Genomic DNA, 22517 nt, shown 5'->3' with positions numbered 1-22517 from the left:
ATACTGAATACAAAACTTGGGGAATAGCAGTATATGTAAGCAGTAAAGTAGGGAACTGTATTCAACATGAGATCTCAAATTGCACAGATGTATGCATTGAAGCAGAAGCAGTGCAAATAAAGTTCATGGGAGAAAAATGCCTTGCAATAGGAGTAAGTCGATCACCTAGCTCAAGTACTGAAAGCTTTCCATTGGAAGTTAATGTTCTTCTGCATAAAGACGCAAAGAAATACACTATTGTGATAGTGGCAATATAGATGTGCTGAATGACAGTGGCTACACAAGAAGTTTTCATGACATTATGAGGACAGACAGTCTCCAGTTACATGTAAAAAATTCAATAAGATATACAGAAAAATCAACCACTTCATAGTCCATGTTCTCTCAAACATACCTGCAAACAGACAAAAATTTCACATTGTAAATATCGTTATTTCAGGCCATTTTGGACAAACAACTGAACTGAAAGATGATCTAAAGATGAGAACGTTGTGACTGAGTTTAGACAGACTAAACTTGGAAATTTGAGTAGGCTAGAAATTTTCTAAACGCTGAAAAGTAGGATGATGTTTACAAATCTTTCTGTGATGTATTAAGACAACACATAGTCATAGCTTGCCCGAAAATATGCAGAACTATTAGGGGTAAATAAAACAAAAAAATTATACACCATAGAAATTATGAGATGATAACAGAAGCAAAGGCTATCCGCCAAAACAGTTGAAACACATAATTCTTCTAACGTCTCTAAAACAGACTGGAATTATATAAATGAGAACAGAATGTATGCAGGGAGTGGGGAAGAAATGACAGATTATTAGAAACATTTGTGGTATTTTCAATCAGCACTACATAGTTATAGTGGACACTCTTCTAAAATGAAACATAACAGTAACAAAGAGTATGGAAAGTTCCAAAAGCATGGCTGAGACTTTATACCTACTCGATATAGATGAATTCGAAGTTTCAAAAATAATTGAAGACTAAAAAAATATAGCAGGTCTGGATGGCATCTTAGGAAAAATAGTGAAACAATGTGCTAGATATCTTGCAAAGCCTCTGACATTCCTGATAAATTTAACAGAGAAGGAAAGAGTATTTCAAAAATGTCTAAATAGGAGCAAGTTTGTGTCAGTATTTAAATAAGGGAAGAAAAAGATATGCAGAAAACTATAGGCCCATTACAATCATAATTGATCTGTCTAAAATAGTAGGAGCAGTGATTAAAGATAGAATTATAAACTTCTTAGAGAAATGAAACATCTTAAATGAAGTACACAATAGGTTTAGAAAGGAGAGATCCACTAAGACTGCATGGCAATCTTCGTAACATACATCACTGAGGTCCTACATTGTCAAAGAAAAGTATCTAGTGCATTCTAGAAAAATTGGACTGCTATGGTATAAGAGCTAACACTGTAGATATTATAAAAACCTTTGTTGAAAACACACAACAGCGTGCCAGTGTGTTGAAATAAAACATAAACCCAGAAATACAGAGAAAAAATGTCTACACTGATTTTCAGTAGGTAAAGCATGAAGAGGCACAGGGTTCAGGATTAGGACCTCTGCTCTTTACCTTCTACATAGACGATATGCTCACTGCAGTAAATGGAAAAATGATTTTGTTTACAGTGACACAACCTTACTAGTATGTAATAACTTAGTGAGTATCTGGAAAAGAGAGCTTCTGAAAACATGCAGACTGAATAATGGTCTTTCAGAGAAAATAATTTATTGGTCATCAAGAAGAAAACCGCCTGGGATTAGCCAAGGGGTCTAAGGTGCTGCAGTCATGGACTGTGCGGCTGGTCCTCCCTCGGGCATGGGTGTGTGTTTGTCCTTAGGATAGTTTAGGTTAAGTAATGTGTAAGCTTAGGGACTGGTGACCTTTGCAGTTAAGTCCCATAAGATTTCACACACATTTGAACAGGAAGAAAACAATGTGTATAAAATTTGAAACAAACAGAACTAACAGCTCAGAGGACTTAATTTGGTCTGTAATATGCTTCTGGGATTAGAGATGGACAAATATCTGACATGGGAAAACCACATTAATAAGATCTGTTCAAAAATAAGTACAAATACATTCTTAATGATAAAAAAATACATTACAATGGACACAGGAACCTTGGTAAAATGTACTATGGTCTTATTTTCCCACACATATTGTACTGTACTGTGAATGTATACAACAGATGTGCACATTCAGAGAATTTTAAAACTTCAAAAGAAAGCCATCAGATGCATAACAAAACTAGCACCACAGGCATCCTGCAAAAACAAATTCAAAAATATAAAATATCAACTGCGCCGAGTTTGCACATATTTGATACAATACGTTTTTTTAATGGTAAATTGTACAATGCGTCTAAACAAAGATTTTTAAGGGGGATTTTTCGGAAGCTTAAAAGTACAGACTTGATGTTAATAACGAAAAAACGCCAAAGAAAATATTTTGAAGTGCAGGAATTTATGTTAGTGGAACTATGACTTTGAATTTACGACATTAACTGGTATTGGATGACGTGAGGCAAGAATTAACCCTTGGGTTTCTCACATCCAACAACAATTAAGAATTTCTGTCGTTATTTTTCCGGTTTGCGATGCTTTTACTGAAATTTATGATAGACTTGGCGGAAGCTTCCTTTACCTCGTTGAAGGGTACAGTGGAAGTACGAAAAACGAGCCTCTGTCATAAATAGCATGTAGACAAGGCCGAGAGGAGAGCTGTAAGAAACCAAGAGAACATCTCACATTATGCAAGTACTGGACAGAAAAGCTGACGCATTCGCGATTATTCTACCTGTAACTGAAAACCTAAAATGTGATTCTGATACAACAAAGTTTGGGACCTACTTTCTGGAGATCTGTGTCCATAACAAGTACTGCTGGGCGTATTGGCACTGACTGCAAGTCACAGTGAGCTCAAACATGCGCAGAATAGAATCCCAGCTGGACCATCGAAATTTTCAGTCCATGTTTAAACTAGACTTCACCTCACAATGATGTATGTGTGTCAGCAGGAGTAGCACGTGATTCGGCTTCCATGTTAAACTATAGGACCTCTTTCCCTGTTTGGATAACTGGGACAGATTAGGGACACACGTATCGACGAAGTAGAGTCCGATCAAAAGAGTGACTATTGAGCCACACGCAGTTGTCAACTGCAGCGAGAGAATGCACCGATCCTTAAAATATATCTCTATGGAGAAAACCCGCATAAAGCTACTGGATAAAGCCGTATTTGGCCTTATGTCTTTCGTTCAAGACAAAATGTTTCATCGGATTATGATGCTTCTGAAACCCAAACTGAAAAACAAACTGCAGAGCACTTTTCCCACAGATAAATCCAGTGCAGCAATGAAGAAGATTTGATTACTGTGGATGACTGTAAATGGCAAGTATCATCTGTTTCAAATGTAAAGATAGTGTATTACATAGGGTGGAGTGGTGCTGTGTATTTATGTGACCTAATAGAAAACACTTGCATTAACAGATATTTATGGCCATATGTCGATTCCTGTGAAAACTGAAAATGTACAGCTGTTGGAATAAAATATGAAAACACCACGAGAATTTCATTATTGAACGCAAATACAAATGCAAACCAGGACTATGGGTTACGCTGTACTGTTTGACCACAGACAGTATCTGTGCAATATATTTAATACGTTGCAACCGTTAGTCATGTTCAGAACAGTGATCTGCATCGCTTTGAGTGCATTATGTCGGGGTTAAGTGAATTCGAACGTAGGCAATTGTTGGTGCTGGCAAGGTGGGTGCTCCATAACCAAGGCAGCCCAAGTGTTTTCAGGAGGCACCACATCGAACATTTATACCACATATACAGGGAAAGCGGGAAAATTTCCTCTGCTTAATCACAACAGACGAAAGTGTGTGTTGCGTGAATGTGATAGACGGTCATGGAAGAGGTTTGTGACGAAAATAAGAGAACGACAACTACAAAAGGCACTGCAGAACTGAATATCGCACTGGCGAAACTTGTCACCGCCAAAATAATACCAAGGTAATTCCAGAAGCAGAGAATTGCAGGGTGAGCTGTGTAATCTTCCTTGTCCTTCCTTCCTCCATCTATTGTTCACATTAATCAATGCCCAGTCCAAATAATTAATAAACAAAGTCTTTTATGAAGATTTGAGAGGCGCGAAGATTACAATAAACTTGCAAGTTTACTTAACTTGTCATGCTGAGATGGCTCCAGTTCTTCTTGCCTAGGGGTCTGAGTCTTGCTGCTGAAAATCTAACATCAGGTCCTTACATTTGGTCTGAACTGAATAAATTGGAAGATTGTTGTAGTCCAATTTTCTCTATGGAAATATATTTTCCACTGATTCTCTCACATTTTAGTATATCATACAGTATTTCAATTTTCCACATTAACAAAGCCGAAATTACATTGTTTGCACCTGTTATACAAAAACACATCTGATCACATCAGAGGCAAGCTTATGACTCCCACACTCTGTGGAAATATTATTCCAAAGGGTTTACAATTTTTCTTAACAAATGAATTCCTACTAGTTTTCGTTATATTATTAATTTCAATTATTATTTCACAAATTAAGCCAGAAATAAGTATAGTAAACAGTACAGGATTGCGTAATTAATAACAGAAATTTTAAGGTTGCAAATACTTCGTAATTTCAAATGTTTCTAAAAAAAATTTTAACTGTACATTCAGAACTAGTGCTTAACTATTACAAAATCAAAACTAAAATATTTTATAAAGTAATTACTTTTCATAAATTTTAGCTTCAAATGCTTTGACAATGTTGACTGGAATATTCTCTTTCAAATTCTAAAGGTGGCAGGGGTAAGATACAGAGAGCGAAAGGCTATTTACAATTTGTACAGAAACCAGATGGCAGTTGTAAGAGTCGAGGGGCATGAAAGGGAAGCAGTGGTTGGGAAGGGAGTGAGACAGGGTTGTAACCTCTCCCCGATGTTATTCAATCTGTATATTGAGCAAGCAGTAAAGGAAACAAAAGAAAAAATCGGAATAGGTATTAAAGTACATGGAGAAGAAATAAAAACTTTGAGGTTCGCCGATGACATTGTAATTCTGTCAGAGACAGCAAAGGACTTGGAAGAGCAGTTGAATGGAATGGACAGTGTCTTGAAAGGAGGATATAAGATGAACATCAACAAAAGCAAAACGAGGATAATGGAATGTAATCGAATTAAGTCGGGTGATGCTGAGGAAATTAGGTTAGGAAATGAGACCTTTAAAGGAGTAAAGGCGTTTTACTATTTGGGGAGCAAAATAACTGATGATGGTCGAAGTAGAGAGGATATAAAATGTAGACTGGCACTGGCAAGGAAGGCGTTTCTGAAGAAGAGAAATTTGTTAACATCGAGTATAGATTTAAGAGTGAGGGAGTCGTCTCTGAAAGTATTTGTATGGTGTGTAGCCATGTATGGAGGTAAAACGTGGACGATAAATAGTTTAGACAAGAAGAGAATAGAAGCTCTCGAAATGTGGTGCTACAGAAGAATGCTGAAGATTAGATGGGTAGATCACATAACTAATGATGAGGTATTGAATAGGATTGGGGAGAAGAGAAGTTTGTGGCACAACTTGAGCAGAAGAAGGGATCGGTTGGTAGGACATGTTCTGAGGCATTTGGAAGAAAGTCATTTGGTCGACTAAGCCTTGTTTCGCACTGTTTCCAACTTCTGGCCAAGTTGACGTCCCAAGGGTGAAACACAGTTTGGGGATTCAGTGATTATTTGGGATGCCATATCGTGGTATTCCATGGACTCCTATGGCTACTCTGCAAGGTCGAATCACTACCGAGAATTATGTGAGCATTTTGGCTGATCAGATCGACCCCATGCTAAAATGTTTGTCCACCTCAATGGTGTTGTTCAAAATGGCTCTGAGCACTATGGGACTTAACTTCTGATGTCATCAATCCCATAGAACTTAGAACTACTTAAACCTAACTAACCTAAGGACATCACATACTTCCGCGCCTGAGGCAGGATACGAACCTGCGACCGTAGCGGTCGCGCGGGTCCAAACTGTAGCGCCTAGAACCGCGCGGCCACTACGGCCGGCAATGGTGTTGTACTAAGATGGTAGGGCATCTGTTCACACAGCTTCCATCGTCCAGGTCTGATGTTTTGACCACGTAGATGAACTGTCGCGTCTCCACAGTCACAAGATCTCAATATCATAGAGCCTTTATGTTCTAGTTTTGAGAGAAGGGAACGTGATCAGTATCCGCTTCCATCATCGCCACCTGAACGTGCCACTATTTCGCTAGAAGAATGGTTCAAAACACCCTTGAAAACAATATAGGGCATTTATTTATCTATTCCGAGACAACTGGAACGTGTTTCGAATGCCAACTGTGTTGCTATACCGTACTGGATGTAATGGTAATGTGTTGTTTTTCTGGTTTTTTCATAAATTTGTTCTCACGCTGTAGTAACACATGCAGAGCGTGTGTTAAATCAGTACTGATGGCTCTGAGCCTCCAGCAAATGCGAAAAATGCCGATAAGCTGTAACTGAGGGTCTTTCGAGTTTGAAAGAAAGAAAAGGAGTATTTGCACAAGCCAATACATGTCAAAACCAACATCCTGTGGCCTTGACAGAACGAAGTGACAGAATCGCTTCAAAAATCTCGATCTTCTTTAAGTATATCTATACAGCTAAGGAACTAGAAGCCCTAGAAAAGTTCATGGCTTCCTTAATAGCAACGTTTGCTGCAGTCTGCACACAGAACGATAAGTCACTCATCTAAAGCCCAAATATATGAGAAAACAACTACTCTAACCATTCTGCTCACAATACTTTAACAACAGTGAAGGTTTCTTGCCCCAAGACTGAAATGAAGTAACTGACGTTACATATAAAGTCAAACTGAAGTTTGTAAGCAAATGAGCAGTACACAAACTAAATTTGCGAGAAACCCGGCTGAGACAAAAAGACCCTTATAAAAATTATAACTAAGTTAGTAATCAGTTGTTTATTAATACAGTTGCGTGTTGTTTACAATAAAGTGGGGCAATTCGTGACCACATCTTCCCGTCTGCATTTATTCTGTACGCTGCTGTCACTGCACTCTCGGATAATCGCCACTGCTCGGGTCTCTTCGTTGTAGTTAGGGACTGGAGCCCCAAAACGGCTCTTTGTCGCTGAGGGCAAGTGACACATCTAGTGTGTCACGATTACATGTCAGTGGAGTAGCGAGATTTTTAGTGTCTTCTTATCTTCTGCAGATAAAATATTTATAACATAAAAAATTGTTCCTATTCGACAGTCTTACGTAATAAATTTGTATCTCATAGTCGTTCCACGATTTTTTTAAAAAAATGTATTGTATACACTTAACGTGTTTGCTTTCTCCACTTAGAAGATAAATCTGAGATGTGTCGCGAGAGTTTGGAATGTACCTGTACTTGGGTATTCCCCAAAGGAAAAAAAGCGGGACTAAGCACACTGCCTTAGAGAAACATTGTGATCGTCTTGTTTAATTTAATTGTATATTTCGGGCTCAGCTCACTCAAAGGTATCTCGCCAATGGTGTGACCTGAGACAGAAACTACATAACAACAAGCAGTTGGAAGAGCGTGTTGGCAACAATGTTGCCGTTGCTATGGGAGACGGTTGTCAAACAAATTCCACAGAGCGAAATACGACTGCGTGCGCGTGGTACGTTGTTTGGGCCGAAGGCACGTGCGAGTGATTGGGAAGTACTAAGACAGTCACCTTTTTGTGTCATCTCTACCTGATCGATTTTTCATTACGTATGGTAAGTATTAGGCCACTAGTTTTTAAAGAAAAAAAAAAAAAAACGTAACGTAACGGAGCCAGTTAAGCATTTCTTCATTGGCATTTAGAGAATGTCATGCGTTTGTAATTTAACGTGATTTTTCAGTCTCTGTCAAACATTGAATTTTACATACAAAACAAGATTCCAAAACGACATATTATTTGTAGCGTGCACCGTGATACGTAGCTCAGCAAGTCAAGGAAAGCATTCGTTTTGACCGTGATATTCACCACTTATATACTTTCCGGCTTGCCGTATTTCAGCTGTCAGGAACTTCATGTAAGTTAACGCAATAAATAAAATATTTATTCCGAGGAATCGAGGAATAATATGTGTAAAGTATTTCTTCCCGAAATCTTTTTAACGATCTTGGAATTCATACTCTTACTCCTTAATGGTTTTTGTTGCTGAAAATGAAAACCAATCATAGAGAAACACAGATCAGATTTACACAGTTCTTTATTATTTTTTTTATTTTATTCTTTTTTGTGGGAAAATGCCGTTGTAAGCACGTATAGTAAACCGAAACATTAAGTTACAAGTAACAGACAAACGCAACTATTCATTGTAACTGAGGAAGCAGCAGTTTTATTTATGATTTCTTCTTCTATATTGTCACTTTGGCCTGGGAGACAATATGCTTGCTCAACATTTCTCCTGGCCCTGGAAACCACATGCATGCTCAACATTCCTCCACCAGTCATGTCCGTTTTTGGCTTTTTATGGACCTTTCTCTATTTTCCATGCCAATTGCTCCAATAACCCAGTTAATATCATTATTTAGTTTTGTCTGTGGTCTTTCTGAGCCCCTTCTGCGTTTATTAGATCCTGAGAAGCCACTCGTGGTAGTCTTACCTCTCCCATTCTAATTAGGTATCTGGTTCACATCAATCTACTTTTCTTCACCCTTTGGACAATATCAGCTTGTGAATGTAGGTCTGCCAGTCCCAGATTTTTCAATATAGCCTCCATTCCTGTGATTGAGATGGCACCAAACATTCTTTTAAGTATCTTTCTGTCAAAGACTAGCAGTTTCTTGTCATCAGTTTTCCTTAACTTAAGTGTTTGACAGCCATGTAGAGCTACACACTGGTATTGTCTGATATAAAACTTATCAGAACTGCACTATTGCACAGTGTGTCCCATAACGGTCATTCTAAAAAATTGGGCATATTTTGTAATTTTTTTTATAATTTTGAAAAGCATTATGTTTTATTTATTTTTATGTTAGCACAGTGAAGTAAATAAATACTCGAATAGAGGTTCCAAAAAAAGACTGCACTTTTTGAAAAAAACTAAAGAATTTATTTAGAATAGTAATGCAGGGTAATAATGGAGATGATAACTGACTAAAATGTCTGAATAATGGATAAGTTAGAGGTTAATAATGGTCACTGAAAAATAAAGTGAATCGTTATTTGTTATTTTTGCTGTTAGTGTACGAATAGATCAAGATACAAATGGTACATCAGGCTGAAATATTATAATTTTCCAAATCATCAACGTAGTACTATCCTCAGTTATTGATGGTTGGTGGATTTAAAACTGTCAAGATTTCACATCATTCTACATGAGAGACCTCATTTTCAGGGAACACAGACAAATTACCCTAAGAATCTCAGGCCTTAGCCCAAAGCAAGGTTTTGAGTGCGGTGAACAGCTTTAAAAACTAAAAACCTTTAGGCTGTTGTATGTAACATTAATATAAACCTACTCAGCAAGCTTATATAAGCTAGATAATCTCATCACTACTTTTTAAAAAGTAAAGAAAATAAGATCATTTTGATGCATGAGGCTAACCTTTTAATATGTTGAAAAACGTAAGTTAGAGCCTAAACTGTCCTTAAAAAAATCAATGTGTAGTTAAAAGATAAATTTCTCACTCTTATGTGGACATAGCTTTTCTAATTTGATAAATAAGAGAGCTTATTTTATCATTTAATCACTGACCAACACTCCGTTATTACATTCTCGCCTCTGTGAAGATCATTTTTCATGGAGGTGAGAGTAATGGAAGTGTGAAACATTCACAAAATTAGATGTCGAGGTGCTTCTTTTGAGGTTAGACTTTCCTGCTTCCTTACTGTTAATCTACAATTAATATGTAATTAGTTGATAAAAATAACAATTATAAATTATTAAAACTTACATATAGCAATAGTGTAATGGAGGTGATGATCATTAATGTCAGTATTTCATCCTGGCACCGTAATAATTTAACTCAAACTGCTACAATCGTACAAGTCACACTATAACTGCACAAGAATCAAGATGGCTGCTTGCAGTTCCCCTTACATGAAGAAGAAAGCTTCAAGAGAAAAATTTATTGAACTGATAGCTGTTATTCACGGAGGTGAGGCTGTAGCATGGGACTCGGTTTGACAATTTTTAAACAACTTTAAAAAATTGTTTAATTAAAAAATACAGTAATATCTTATTCTGAATAAATTTTCTAATTGTTAAAATGCTTAAAAATTAAAACCCTTAATAATGCCTTGTACAATTTAATGTAATGTAATCAAGATAGGTGAAGGGGATGAGTAACGGAGGTGAGATCTCTCATACCATTAATAAAATTTTTAACAAAATTGAATAATTTTATTTAAAAATATGTAAATTAATGATTTAACATAGTTTTAAACTAAATTCAAGATGTTTGAAAGAAACTTAAATGCATTTAAATAATGCATGTTATTACCTGGAACCTAAATATGCACAATTTTTGAGAATGACGTATAAGCAAAAATGTGCTTCTGTTTGCCGCTGTTGATCCTTGCCTTAATCTCCGTTTTCATTCTATGCTACTCGCTATAAATGCTTCCTAAATGTTTTAATATGTTTATTCTTTTAAAAGTTTCTTCATGAACTGTCAGTACGGCACCATCATTGGGTGCCTTGTCACGACCATGTACTAGGTATTTGCCTCATTAATTTGTAAATAAATAAACAAATAAATTTCCTTGCAATATTTGTGTAAGAACTTGTCATGAGCAGCAATTTGTCTTCACTACCTCTTATTATAACATCATCATCATCTGCATATGCGAGCTGATTTATTGTGTTGTTACCCAATTTTATTCCAGATTGGTTTAATTTTTTATGTATCTTTCTGAAAATTAAATTAACGGGTACTGGATATAATGTGTCTCCTTGTCTAAGTCCAGCTCTGACTTCAAAATGCTCTGACATTCCTGTAATGATCTTTACTCTGTAATAGATGTCCTCTAAACGCATCTATACTAGACATATTAACTTTTGTGGAAATTGAAACTCTTTCAAGGCAGTAGTATTGCACCACTCTGTAGGCTGCCATAAACTTTTCTGAAGTGAACAAAACCTTGTAAATATCAGTGTTATGTTCCCAGTCTTACTCAGTTACCCGTCTGAGTGTAGAAAAGCTGGTATTTACTGTAGTTGATCTGTTCCTTCTTAAACCAAATTGATAACCCCTGTAGTTCCTTCTGAAATTGCGATCATTCTCTTCAGTAGACACTGTGATTGACTTTTGTAGCTTACATTAAGGTGTGCAGCATTTATTTGTTTAAAGTGAAGTGGCTCAAGCATGGATAGTACTTCACTGTATTTAATAGTTTGTTGCTAATAAAGTACATAAATTTAAGTTTTGAAACAAGTACTAACAAAGAGATAGAGGGGCTGGCCAGTACTTACCTCAGCTCAGTACAGCTGATAGATACACAAAAAACAGAACCGAAAATTTACGTTCCTAGCTTTCGGAACAAATGTTCCTTCATCGGGGAGGAGAGAGGTGAAAGAAAGGGAAGAAGGGAAAGTGGATTCAGTTACTCACAACCCAGGTTATGAAGCAACAGGGAAAGGAAAGCAGGGAGGGTAGCAAGGATCTGTTTTCCTTTCCCTGTTGCTTCATAACCTGGGTTGTGAGTAACTGAATCCACTTTCCCTTCTTCCCCTTCTTTCCCCTCTCTCCTCCCTGATGAAGGAACATTTGTTCCGAAAGCTAGGAACGTAAATTTTCGGTTCTGTTTTTTGTGTATCTATCGGCTGTACTGAGCTGAGGTAAGTACTGGCCAGCCCCTCTATCTCTTTGTTAGTATTTGTTTTACATCTTTATATGAGATTTTCCATTAATCATAAATTTAAGTTTCTGTGGTTTCCTTGTCCTTTGTTAACATATTTACACATGATATGATCCCCAAATTAATTAAGTAACATACAGTCATCCCTGTGAGATGTCAACTACAGGAGGTCCGTAAATTCTAGTAAAATGAAAATAATAATAATACAAGCACCCTTCGGAAGATAAGTTGTGATGAAGCAAGGTGGGATCTCTTTACTTCCTTTCTTGTTTTGCCATCTACCTCCTTAAATTCATTTTATTTTTATTTTTGCCTAATTACCATTAACATGCATGATTATAATCTGCATTTCCATAAAAGAGAAATGTTGGCCCTCAGTCTTAAGGAATGTAGCACCAGGTCTAATTTTGTTCTTAGTTTTGTGTATGTAATTAATCTCCTAATTTATTTTGACCATTTCTAGTTAATACCTTTTATTATATGGTGAAAGCAGTAAGTGTTTCGTGACTTATGCTGTATTGTTGACTTATAAACAAATATAAATTCTGTACTAATTATAAACATTTGGAGGAAGAACTACTATGAGTCTTAAAGTATTTACTTGGCTCTATTTGAAAACGTATTAGCAAAGCCAGCCCTTAATTAACTCCAAAATAATTACCAGGTTTATCAAAGCTACAGTTTGTATGACTATATCTGTTTATTTCATTATTTAAACAAATAATTTGGCCTAACCTTGGTGGTAGAAGAAACTGTTAAAAAGAAGGAATTTTTGGATGTATTCTGTTAATTGAATGAGTTATAGTTTTAATAGTAATTTCTGTAACTTAAGCATCAAACAATGTATAGTTTCAATGCCTTTTATTGCGAGGATGTATAAGGGACCGATTTTTGGTCCCGAGACAGTCAGTCCACGGCCGATTGACAAACAGGAATGATGTATTGGTTAAATTAACAACAATGCATCAACTTAACAGTGGAATATGACTATCAATGAAGAAATAAAGCGGGCAAACATCACAAAGTGAAACTTTATTTGTAGTTTTCACCATCTGGCCCCCATTAGTTCTGAAGACACTATCATATGCTCCATAAAATAATGAAGACCAATGTGAACACAAAAAAACAGCTGGGGATCAGTTGTGTTAGTGCCCATCCTTCAATTTATAGTCATTTTGAGTGTTTTTAAAGAAAAAAAGCCTTCCTAAATTAATATGATGTGATAGTATTTTGTAAGTGCAAGGCCCTGTCTATAAACCCTCCGCCACACACCGTCAGGTGGCTTGCGAAGTATGGATGTAGATGTAGAACTAATTAGGAAGGATGTTAACGGAACCTGTTTTCACCCCCATCATCAGTTCTACTCAGTTCTCAAATTTATGTAGTTAACTGTTACTGCAACTTTATATAACCATACCACAAATATTTATGAAAATTATTATAATGCTCCATTTCACATTTTTAATGGCACATCAAATCATAAAAATTATTCAGTGTGTAGGTATGGAAATAAAATTCTGCATATGGCCTCTGCCACACACTTTAAAGTGTGTGACAGAATGTAAAGTAAAGCTGTCAGCACCTAAAGGAAGTCGGTTTGAACACTGCAGTGCTTTAATAGGCACACTGGACTTACATCCTGAAGGACAACGGGTCAAATCAAGGTGCAGCCATCCGGCTGATTTCCAATCCTAATCTGAGCGGTGCTCTGTCTCTGATGACATTATTGTCTACCAGAAGTTAAACGCTAATCTTTCTTGCTTTTAGTCACTGTCCTCATCCATCCAGCCCCTTCCCTGTTCCCATTCCAGCACTACACAGCCGTCATTCCACTACCACACCCAGTTTTTTTATTTCTCTCCTTTTTTGCTACTTCCTGCGCCACCCCTCCCCACCTTTCCCATGCCCTCCGTCCAACCTGAAGCATTTCACTGTCCGTCACCCCCACCATACTATCCCTCCCCCTCCTCGCCCTAGCCTCCTCCTTACCCCCACCCATTAGGCCTTCATAAAAAATAGACGACACACACACACACACACACACACACACACACACACAAAGGCAACTGTAGCCACACTGTGAGCAGCAGCACCAGTGCATGATGGGAGTTGCGACTGTGTGGGGGTAAGGAGGAGGCTGGGGCGGGCAGGGGTGGGGGATAGTAGGGTAGGGGTGGTGGACAGTGCAGTGCTGCTGGAGAGCATGCAGGGACGAGGTGGACAGGGTAGGGCAGCTATGTGCAGCCGGGAGGTTGCACCATGGATAGGGGAGAAGTGGGGAGAGGGGGTAGTGGAAAAGGAGAGAACTAAACAGACTGGGTGCAATGGTGGAATGGGAACGGGGAGGCTGGATGGGTAAGGACAATGACTAGCGATGGTTGAGGCCAAGAGGGTTACTGGAATGTAGGTTCACTTGTTTCTTGGCCACAGTTTGTCAGTGGTCATGTGTATAGGCAGCTTGTTGGTTGCCATGTCCACATAGAATGCAGTGCAGTGGTTGCAGCTTAGCTTGTAGATCAGATGACTGGTTTCACAGGTAGTGCTGCCTTTGATGGGATAGGTGACATTTGTGATCGGATTGGAGTAGGTGGTGATGGGAGGATGTATTGGACAGGTCTTGCATCTAGGTCTGTTACAAGGGTATGAGCCATGAGGTAAGGGGTTCGGAGCAGGGGTTGTGTAGAGATGGACGAGTATATTGTGTAGGTGTGGAGGACGGCAGAATACCACTGTGGGAGGGGTGGAAAGGGCAGTGGGCAGGATATTTCTCATTTTAGGGCATAATGAGAGGTAGTGGAAACCCTGGTGGAGAATGTAATTCAGTTGCTCCAGTCCTGGGTGGGTCTGAGTTAATGCTCCTCTGTGGCCGGACGGTGGGACTTTGGGATGTGGTGGGAGACTGTAAAGATAAGGCAAGGGAGATTTCTTTCTGTTCAGGATTGGGAGGATAATTATGGTCTATAAAGGCTTCAGTGAGACCTTTGGTATATTTCGAGAGAGACCACTTGTCACAACAGATGCGATGACCGTGGGTGGCTAGGTGATGGAAGGGGCTTCTTGGTATGGAATGGGCGGCAGCTGTCGAAGTGGAGGTATTGCTGGTGGTTAGTAGGTACTGATGTATCCATCTTTGAGGTGGAGGTCAATATCTAGGAAGGTGGCTTGTTGGGTTGATTAGTACCAGGTGAAGCAAATGGGGGAGAAGTTGTTGAGGTTCTGGCGGAATGTGGATAGGGTGTTCTCGCCCTCAATCCAGATCGCAAAGATGTCATCAATGAATCCGAACCAGGTGAGGGGTTTAAGATTCTGGGTGTATAGGAAGGATTCCTCTAGGTGGCCCATGAATGGGTTGGCACGGCTATGGGCAGCCGCATGGTACCATCCCATGCCAACATATTTGGAATCACATGGGAGATTGCTGAACATTTCTGAGACTCTTTTTCACTGACTAAGAATTCATTGACTGATATAGCATGATCCAAGGAGAGGTAACAACATATTATTTCCTTTAAATGAGTCTCATAAGATGACCATGGCTATGATCATGATAGTAAACTCATGAAAATTCAAGATGATGCAAAGGTCTACTTACAGTAATTCTTCATGTGTACCATACATATATTTTGTGGTGGGTGCACTGATGATGATAGGGGTGTAGTGGTGCGTTATGTAGGGCCTAACATTTGCCCAGGATCGGACTAAATCACTAAAGGTATTTGATTGTATCAATAAATACAATAGGTGGGATGACACAATGTGTCTTGCCAAAGTATACTTTCATTTGGATGGTACAGAACAGCAGCGGTTCAAGAATGAAGAGTAAAACTTCAGTAACTGGGAAAAATTTCAGGTGAGAATTAAGAAGACATTGCTGACAACCAGTGGCATGTCCCAAGAGCAGAGCCCAATGCTATGGGTGGGTTGGAGGGGGGGGGGTGTAGGAGATGACACACCTGTATTTACCGAGTGTTTTAGGACTGTGTCTCACACAGTGCTCCGAAATATGACAGCAGCTGACAATATTTCACACCCGATGAATGGCGCAGAAGACGACATCTGCAAGCACTCTTTTTGAGGGATGCCATTACAACAGAGGACTTCATCAAGTGTGCTAGCACCTAGAAGAAATGCATTAGAAATGAGTATATCAAACAAAAGATGCTTGACAGACTTCCGATTGTCATACCCTGGAAGTCACGAAAGACCAATAGAATTGCTAATATTAGATGAGAAACGACAGTTTATCGTATGTTTCAGTGTCAAATGCAGAGGCTGGAAGTAGCAGCAGTGGATGGTGAACTCAGCCAGGAGGAAGTAGTATTGAAGAAGGAGGTCATCAGTCATTGGTACTGATATGTACCAGGTAAACCAACTTGGAGGAGTTGGCTATGAAACCATAGATTTATGCTACAATCATCAGATAACATCTAAGGTTCTTGACAACAGAGATGCAGCCGGTTTTCTTGCAGTTTGATCACCACACAGAAAAGCAGACTTAGGGAACAGAAGGACAACATGCTGATATGTTTTCAATACATCACAATCATTTCCCATCACCATGCTTCCAGATGCCAAAATCAGCAAAACTACGTGAGATGACCATTTCTGGGAAAAGAGCAATGTCACCATCAATACCAGTCTGTGCCAGCACTAGTTGATTCTAGGGCATCATTTTCTGTGGTATCACCTGCTTACATTTTGCAGTGTGTGGGTTACAGCTGTAGCAGTTATAAAGCTAAGTATTGACAAAGTTATTTGTGCACTGTTATACAGTTATTAAATTTAATAGTTTTCAGCTTCGTGCTGTTTGTGGCGAAATAACGATTTAATAAATTTTTGGAAACATTCGCTCGCTGTATTTTTTAGAGTTTTCTGTGCATTGAAGTCATTTAGTAAATATCATGCTTTAGTTTTCAGCTTATGTTTCTTATTGTTTCTAGTGAAATATTTCAGTAAAATTTTCATTCAGTGTTTTAACTTTGTTGAGTGTTCCAGTGGCCGCTTGAATTTTTGATTTTAGCTGATAGTTTTGTGAAGTTTTGTTGGTATTAGTATTAGTTGTGGTGTAGTAGTATTAATACAAGTAGTTGCTATCTTAGTAGACAGAGAATTTTGTGACTGCTATTGTTAGTTCTATGAATAGTTCTACTGGTGTAACTGAACTTGGGTAACACAGACATATAGTTTTTTTCAGTAACTGTAAAATTTTACCATGAGTGAGAAGTGTGAGCTCTGTCGTAGGTTTGTGATTAGTGGGTTACGGTGAGGGATTTGTTCATTGGGGGGAATGCAGTGGAGAAGCCAGTGAGATCCTCTCCTGGGAATGCAGAATCTGTAGTAGAAATAAGTTGATAGAGGAGCAGGTGCGTAAGATCTGTGCCCTTCAGGTGCAGTTACAAAGCGCAAAGGAGGAACTAGATAGGTTGAGGTGGGTAGGGTGAAGGGTGGTGGGGAATGGGAACTGGCAGTTGGCAAGAAGGCAGGTAGGAGGAGGAGCTATTCAGTCAGTTATACTTTGCATATATGCAATAGATTTGACCAACTGTCAGAGTTGAACGGCGAGGAGCCTCTTGTAGCTGTAGATGTAGAGAACATACAGCAGTCCTTAGTAGTGATAGTGGGTGGAGCAGGGAACAGTCTTGATAGGGTTGGGGAATATGATGTAGGTGGTGACCTGGTAAAGATAGCTACTCAAACTGGTGGCACTAATGTGCATTTCATGCAACTGTTTCAGCGTCATGATCGGCTTCATCTTAAAGCAGCTTTTAGGCATGTTACTCGTAACATGGGGCTGGGGAGCGCACTGATGGCAAATTGCAGGGGTCACATTTCAGTGGTGTCAGTTCGGTCTATCAGTAGATCGGGTTTCACTATGCATGGCCTGCACCTCAATAGGTATGGGAAGGGGAGGCTGGCAAAACTTGTAGGTGACAGTGTAGTGGGTGGTGGTGATGGGATCAGTCATGGAAAAATTCTGTAGTAGTTGGTGCTAGAGCTGCAGCTCTTTTTTTTTTTTTTTTTTTTTTTTTTTTTTTTTTTTTTTTTTTTAGATTGAATTCAACTGATGGGTATACGTTCTAAAAGGAAGTCTCTCTAACTAAGTGCTCATCTTCAGAGGACATCATGTTTCCAAGTAGAGAAGGAATTAGCATATTTCATCAAAATATGAGAGGTATTAGACATAAAGTTAGTGCACTGCTTATAGATGTTGACTCTGAAATTATTGGTATGTCGGAGCATCACTTAAATAATTTGACAATTCAGAGGCTTCCTTTACCAGGATACAGATTAGCTGGCTGATTTTCAAGAGTTCCTAGTGAGGCGGGGGAGTGGCTATGTACATAAAAAACAGTTTTCCATTTGAGTCCATAGATGTGTCATGGCACTGTGCACTGAACAGATAGTTAAATGTTGTGCAGGGGCAGTTGAATTAAGTGAAACTAAACTACTAATTGTTGTTGTTCATAGGTCCTCTAACTCTTGACTTCAGAGCATTTCTGCTCAAGCTAGAGAGGGCTCTTGATTCACTTTGTAGGAAGTACTAGAAATTAGTTATATGTGGTGACTTCAATATAAATTTTGTTTATGATGGTGCAAGAAAAAGGATGTTGGTAGATCTCCAAAATTCATACGATCTGAGGCAGACTGTGTTTTTTCCAACTAGGGTGCAGGGGAACAGCAGCACAGCCATAGACAATATTTTTATTCATCTTCATTACAAGATGAGCATTCTGTTAGTAAAAGGGTGGATGTCCTTTCAGACCATGATGGACATATTTTAAGACTAAAAGGCTTTTGTAGTCAAACAAATGTCACATATAATTACAAACTATGTAGGAAAGTTAATCCAACAGCAATAGAGAGTTTTCTAAACCTTGTCAAGGAACAAGAGTGCCAGGATGTTTATAGTGCCAATAACATAGATGATAAATATAATGCTTGCCTTAACACATTTCTCTTGCTCTATGAGAGTTGTTTTGCGTTACAACATTCTAAACAGGGCACTAGCAGTAATAGGCATTCTGGGTGGCTGACTATTGGGATAAGGACATCATGTAGAACAAAGCAGTTGTTAGAAGTAGTTGTTGTGACTCGCCGATCTTTCAAAGTGCCGCCGCGCAATTACGCGCGTCCTCTACATGCGGCGCTGTCTGTCAGCCATGCAGCAGCAGCGCCACCTAAGCGGCCAGCTAGCCAGCAGCCACTAGACTTGGACTCAGTTATGGTTTGACTGTTAAAGTGTACACACATCTTACTCTGTTTACTTGATCTGTGACTTTCATGTATTGCGTCTACCCTGAAATATATTTGTTCAACTTGAAGTTATTACAAGTGGCAACGAGGATGGGATTTTTCTTTTCCATCGTTGACCCACATGTTTCCATGGCTACTTTAGAGCAACTATTGCAAGGCCTCATAGAACAGCAAACGCTTCTCACAAATGCGATTCGTGATTTCATCGCGGCATCAAATGCGGGGTGTCTCTCATCGTTGTCTCTACCTACTTTTCCTCCTTACGACGAGACGGCGGAAGACTGGTCTGATTATGAAAAACTGTCTTTGACAGCACTTCTTGGCATTTCATGTCGCAGACGAACAAACATGTAAGTTTCTGTTCCTTTCATGGATTTCACCTCAAATGTATCAGTTGTTGTTGCAATTGGCTCCTTTGAAAGATCCTGCGTCTTTGTCCTTTGCTGATATGTGCTCACTTCTGTCCGTCTATTTTCAAAATCAAACGCATGTGGTAGCCTCTCGTGTTGCCTTTTATCGTTGTCAAAAACAACCGAATCACTCCTATCGCTCTTGGGCTGCTGAACTTCACAGCCTCAGTAGAAAGTGTCAATTTGTTACTGAAGTTCACAAAGAATCCTACGCCGATTCCATAGTACAGGATGCTATTATCCGATCGGCACCCGACAAAGAAGTTAGGCAACGTGCCCTTCAGTTGGCATACCGACTCTAGACGAAGTCCAATCCATTGCTCAGTCTTTTGAAATTTCTCGCGCCGCTGGAGCGCAAATAGAGGCATGGAGCGATGTCGGAGAAATACAACTTCTGTGTGATGTTGACGAAGCGTGTGGCATGTCCCCACCGGCCGACGTGGCCACAGTACGCTCCCAAGCACAGCCTCAGCCTAACCGTAAACAAACCTCTAAAAAACTGCAGCAAAACCCATGGCAACTTCCTTCATGTCCGTGGTGTTTTACAAAACATTCACGAGAAGATTGTCCACAATGTTGGGCCGTGTGTCACAAATGCAAAAAAAAGGGTCATGTGTCATCCGTTTGCAAATCCGACCGCACACATGATGTTCATGAACATGACGCTGATTCTGATTCTGTGTTGTCTGTCAATTGTACTTCTTCCCTTTCAGGGAAGTTATTCCTCACTGTCCAAATACTTGGTCGAGATGTTCGCATGCAGGTGGATACTGGTTCTGCTGCGACTATCATCAATTCTCAGGCGTATCTTCAGCTGGGTTCTCCAATCTGTCACCTGTCACTAGGCAATTACGGACTTACAATAAACAGAAGATTTCTCTCTTGGGACAATTTGATGCTGAGGTATCTTACAAATCTGTCGTTCGCACTGTTCGCACATTTTGTGGTCGACCATAGTAACGCGGTGAATCTTTTTGGTTTCGATGCCTTTCACGTTTTTGGTTTCTCCTTAGATGACTGTCAATATCGTCTCTGACGCTATTTCTTATGCTCAATTGGATTCCTTGTCGACGACATTTTTGTCCCTTTTTTCTCCTGGGTTAGGCCGTGCAAACGATTTTGAAGCTCATATCACCCTCAAACCTACTGCTCGGCCTAAGTTTTTTTGGGCTCGGCCCATTCCTGTGGCCCTTCATGATCAGGTCAAACGGGAGCTGGATCGTCTCACTGCTTCAGGGGTCTTGCTTCCTGTCACTTCCAGTGAGTGGTCCTCTCCTGTCGTTGTCGTTGCTAAGCCAAATGGTGATATTCATCTCTGTGGCGATTTCAAAGCCACTGTAAATGCACAATGCCTTATCGATACTTACCCTATGCCTCAACCTGAAGAATTGTTCACTAAACTTGCTGGAGGCCAGTATTTTTCTAAACTTGACCTGTCAGAAGCTTGTCATCAACTTCCTCTTGACGCTGCTTCCCGGCAGTTTCTGGTCCTTAACACACCTTTCGCCCTCTATCAGTACCAACGATTGTCATTCGGGGTTGCCAGCGCACCTGCTCTCTTTCAGCGATTCTTGGAACAATTATTGCTCACTGTCCCTGGGTGTATAAATTACCAGGACGACATTGTTGTCACTGGCTCCACCACTGACGAACATCTTCAAAATCTCCGCACACTTTTTTGTGTCTTACAGACTGTCGGTCTTAAGTGTAATCTTCAGAAATCAAAATTTTTTCGGCCATCTATCATGTACTTGGGGTTTCAACTCTCTCGGGATGGTATTCGTCGGCTTCAGCAAACTGTCGCTGCGATCGATGCCCTTCCTTGCCCTACATCTGTTAAGGAACTGCAGGCCTTCTTGGGGAAAATAGCATACTATCACAAGTTTTTACCATCTGCTGCTTCGGTGGCTCAGCCGTTGCATCGCCTGTTGCATAAAAACGTGCCTTTTCACTGGTCCGCGTCTTGCAATGTGGCTTTCCAGAAATTGAAGACTATGCTGAAACAGGCCCCGTGCCTGGCTACTTATCGACCTGGCCAACATCTTGTTCTTGCCATGGACGCCTCTCAATACAGGGTCGGTGCAGTCCTTGCGCACTGTTTTTCTGACGGTTCTGAACAACCCATTGCTTATGCCTCCAAAACGCTCACGGATGCCCAACAAAAGTATTCTCAAATTGAAAAAGAAGCTTTGGCCATTATTTATGCTCTTCATAAGTTTGGTGTTTTTCTCTATGGATCCAAATTTCATCTTGTTACAGATCACAAACCACTTGTTTCCTTGTTTCATCCATCAACGTCACTTCCCGACAAGGCTGCACACCGCCTCCAGCGTTGGGCTCTTTAATTGTCTCGTTTCAATTATGAGATTCATTTCCGGCCAATGGCTCAACATGCGATTGCTGATGCACTGTCTCGCCTTCCCATGGGTCCTGATCTGGCATTCGATAGGGACGAACTTTTGTGTTTCCACCTGGATGTTGCCGAGCAGCAGGTTGTGGACAGGTTCCCCATCACTGGGGACCGGCTGGTGGTTGCTACGGGTTCTGACCCTACCCTCTCCCGGGTTTTAGGCTGTATTCAGAAGGGTTGGCCAGATCATCTGTCCGCTAAGACTTCTGATCCGTTGCGGAACTACTACGCTTTGCGTTACCGCCTCACGACTAGGGATGGTGTTATCCTCCTTTCCACCGAAAATGCTTCGCGGCGTGTTGTGGTACCTGCGTCTTTGCGTGCTTCAGTCTTGCGCCTCCTTCACCATGGGCACTGGGGTGTGTCTTGCACAAAATCTCTGGCATGCCGTCATGTGTACTGGCCCAGCATCGACTCTGAAATCGCACACATGGTCGCTGCCTGCGGCCCTTGTGTGTCACAGGCCGCCGCCCCGAACTCATCTTTATCACCGTGGCCTTCGCCTGACAAGCCCTGGGAGCGTATTCATGCTGACTTCACGGGACCTTTTTTAGGTACTTATTGGCTTCTCGTTATTGACA

At 40.0% G+C, this 22517-nt stretch overlaps 1 protein-coding gene across 3 annotated transcripts in view; it reads left to right on the top strand.

The window, feature by feature from the left end:
* Positions 1 to 22517, top strand: part of LOC126195183 (intraflagellar transport protein 56) — a 208646-nt gene that overhangs the window by 42532 nt on the left and 143597 nt on the right. The window contains exon 1 of one of the 3 annotated variants that reach the window (XM_049933696.1): positions 7500 to 7786. The exons of 1 other annotated variant lie outside the window; for it this stretch is intronic. In XM_049933696.1, coding sequence (XP_049789653.1) covers positions 7784 to 7786 — 3 coding nt within the window. In that variant the 5' untranslated portion in view covers positions 7500 to 7783. Of the gene's footprint in view, positions 1 to 7499; positions 7787 to 16176; positions 16226 to 22517 lie in introns of those variants that run through there. One more of the 3 variants, XM_049933695.1, reaches the window with a different exon arrangement.

The sequence above is a fragment of the Schistocerca nitens genome, chromosome 7 (assembly GCF_023898315.1).
Source record: "Schistocerca nitens isolate TAMUIC-IGC-003100 chromosome 7, iqSchNite1.1, whole genome shotgun sequence".
NCBI classification, from domain to species: Eukaryota; Metazoa; Arthropoda; class Insecta; order Orthoptera; family Acrididae; genus Schistocerca; species Schistocerca nitens.
Note: the sequence above shows the minus strand (reverse complement) of the source record. Positions and strands in the feature narration are given on the sequence as shown.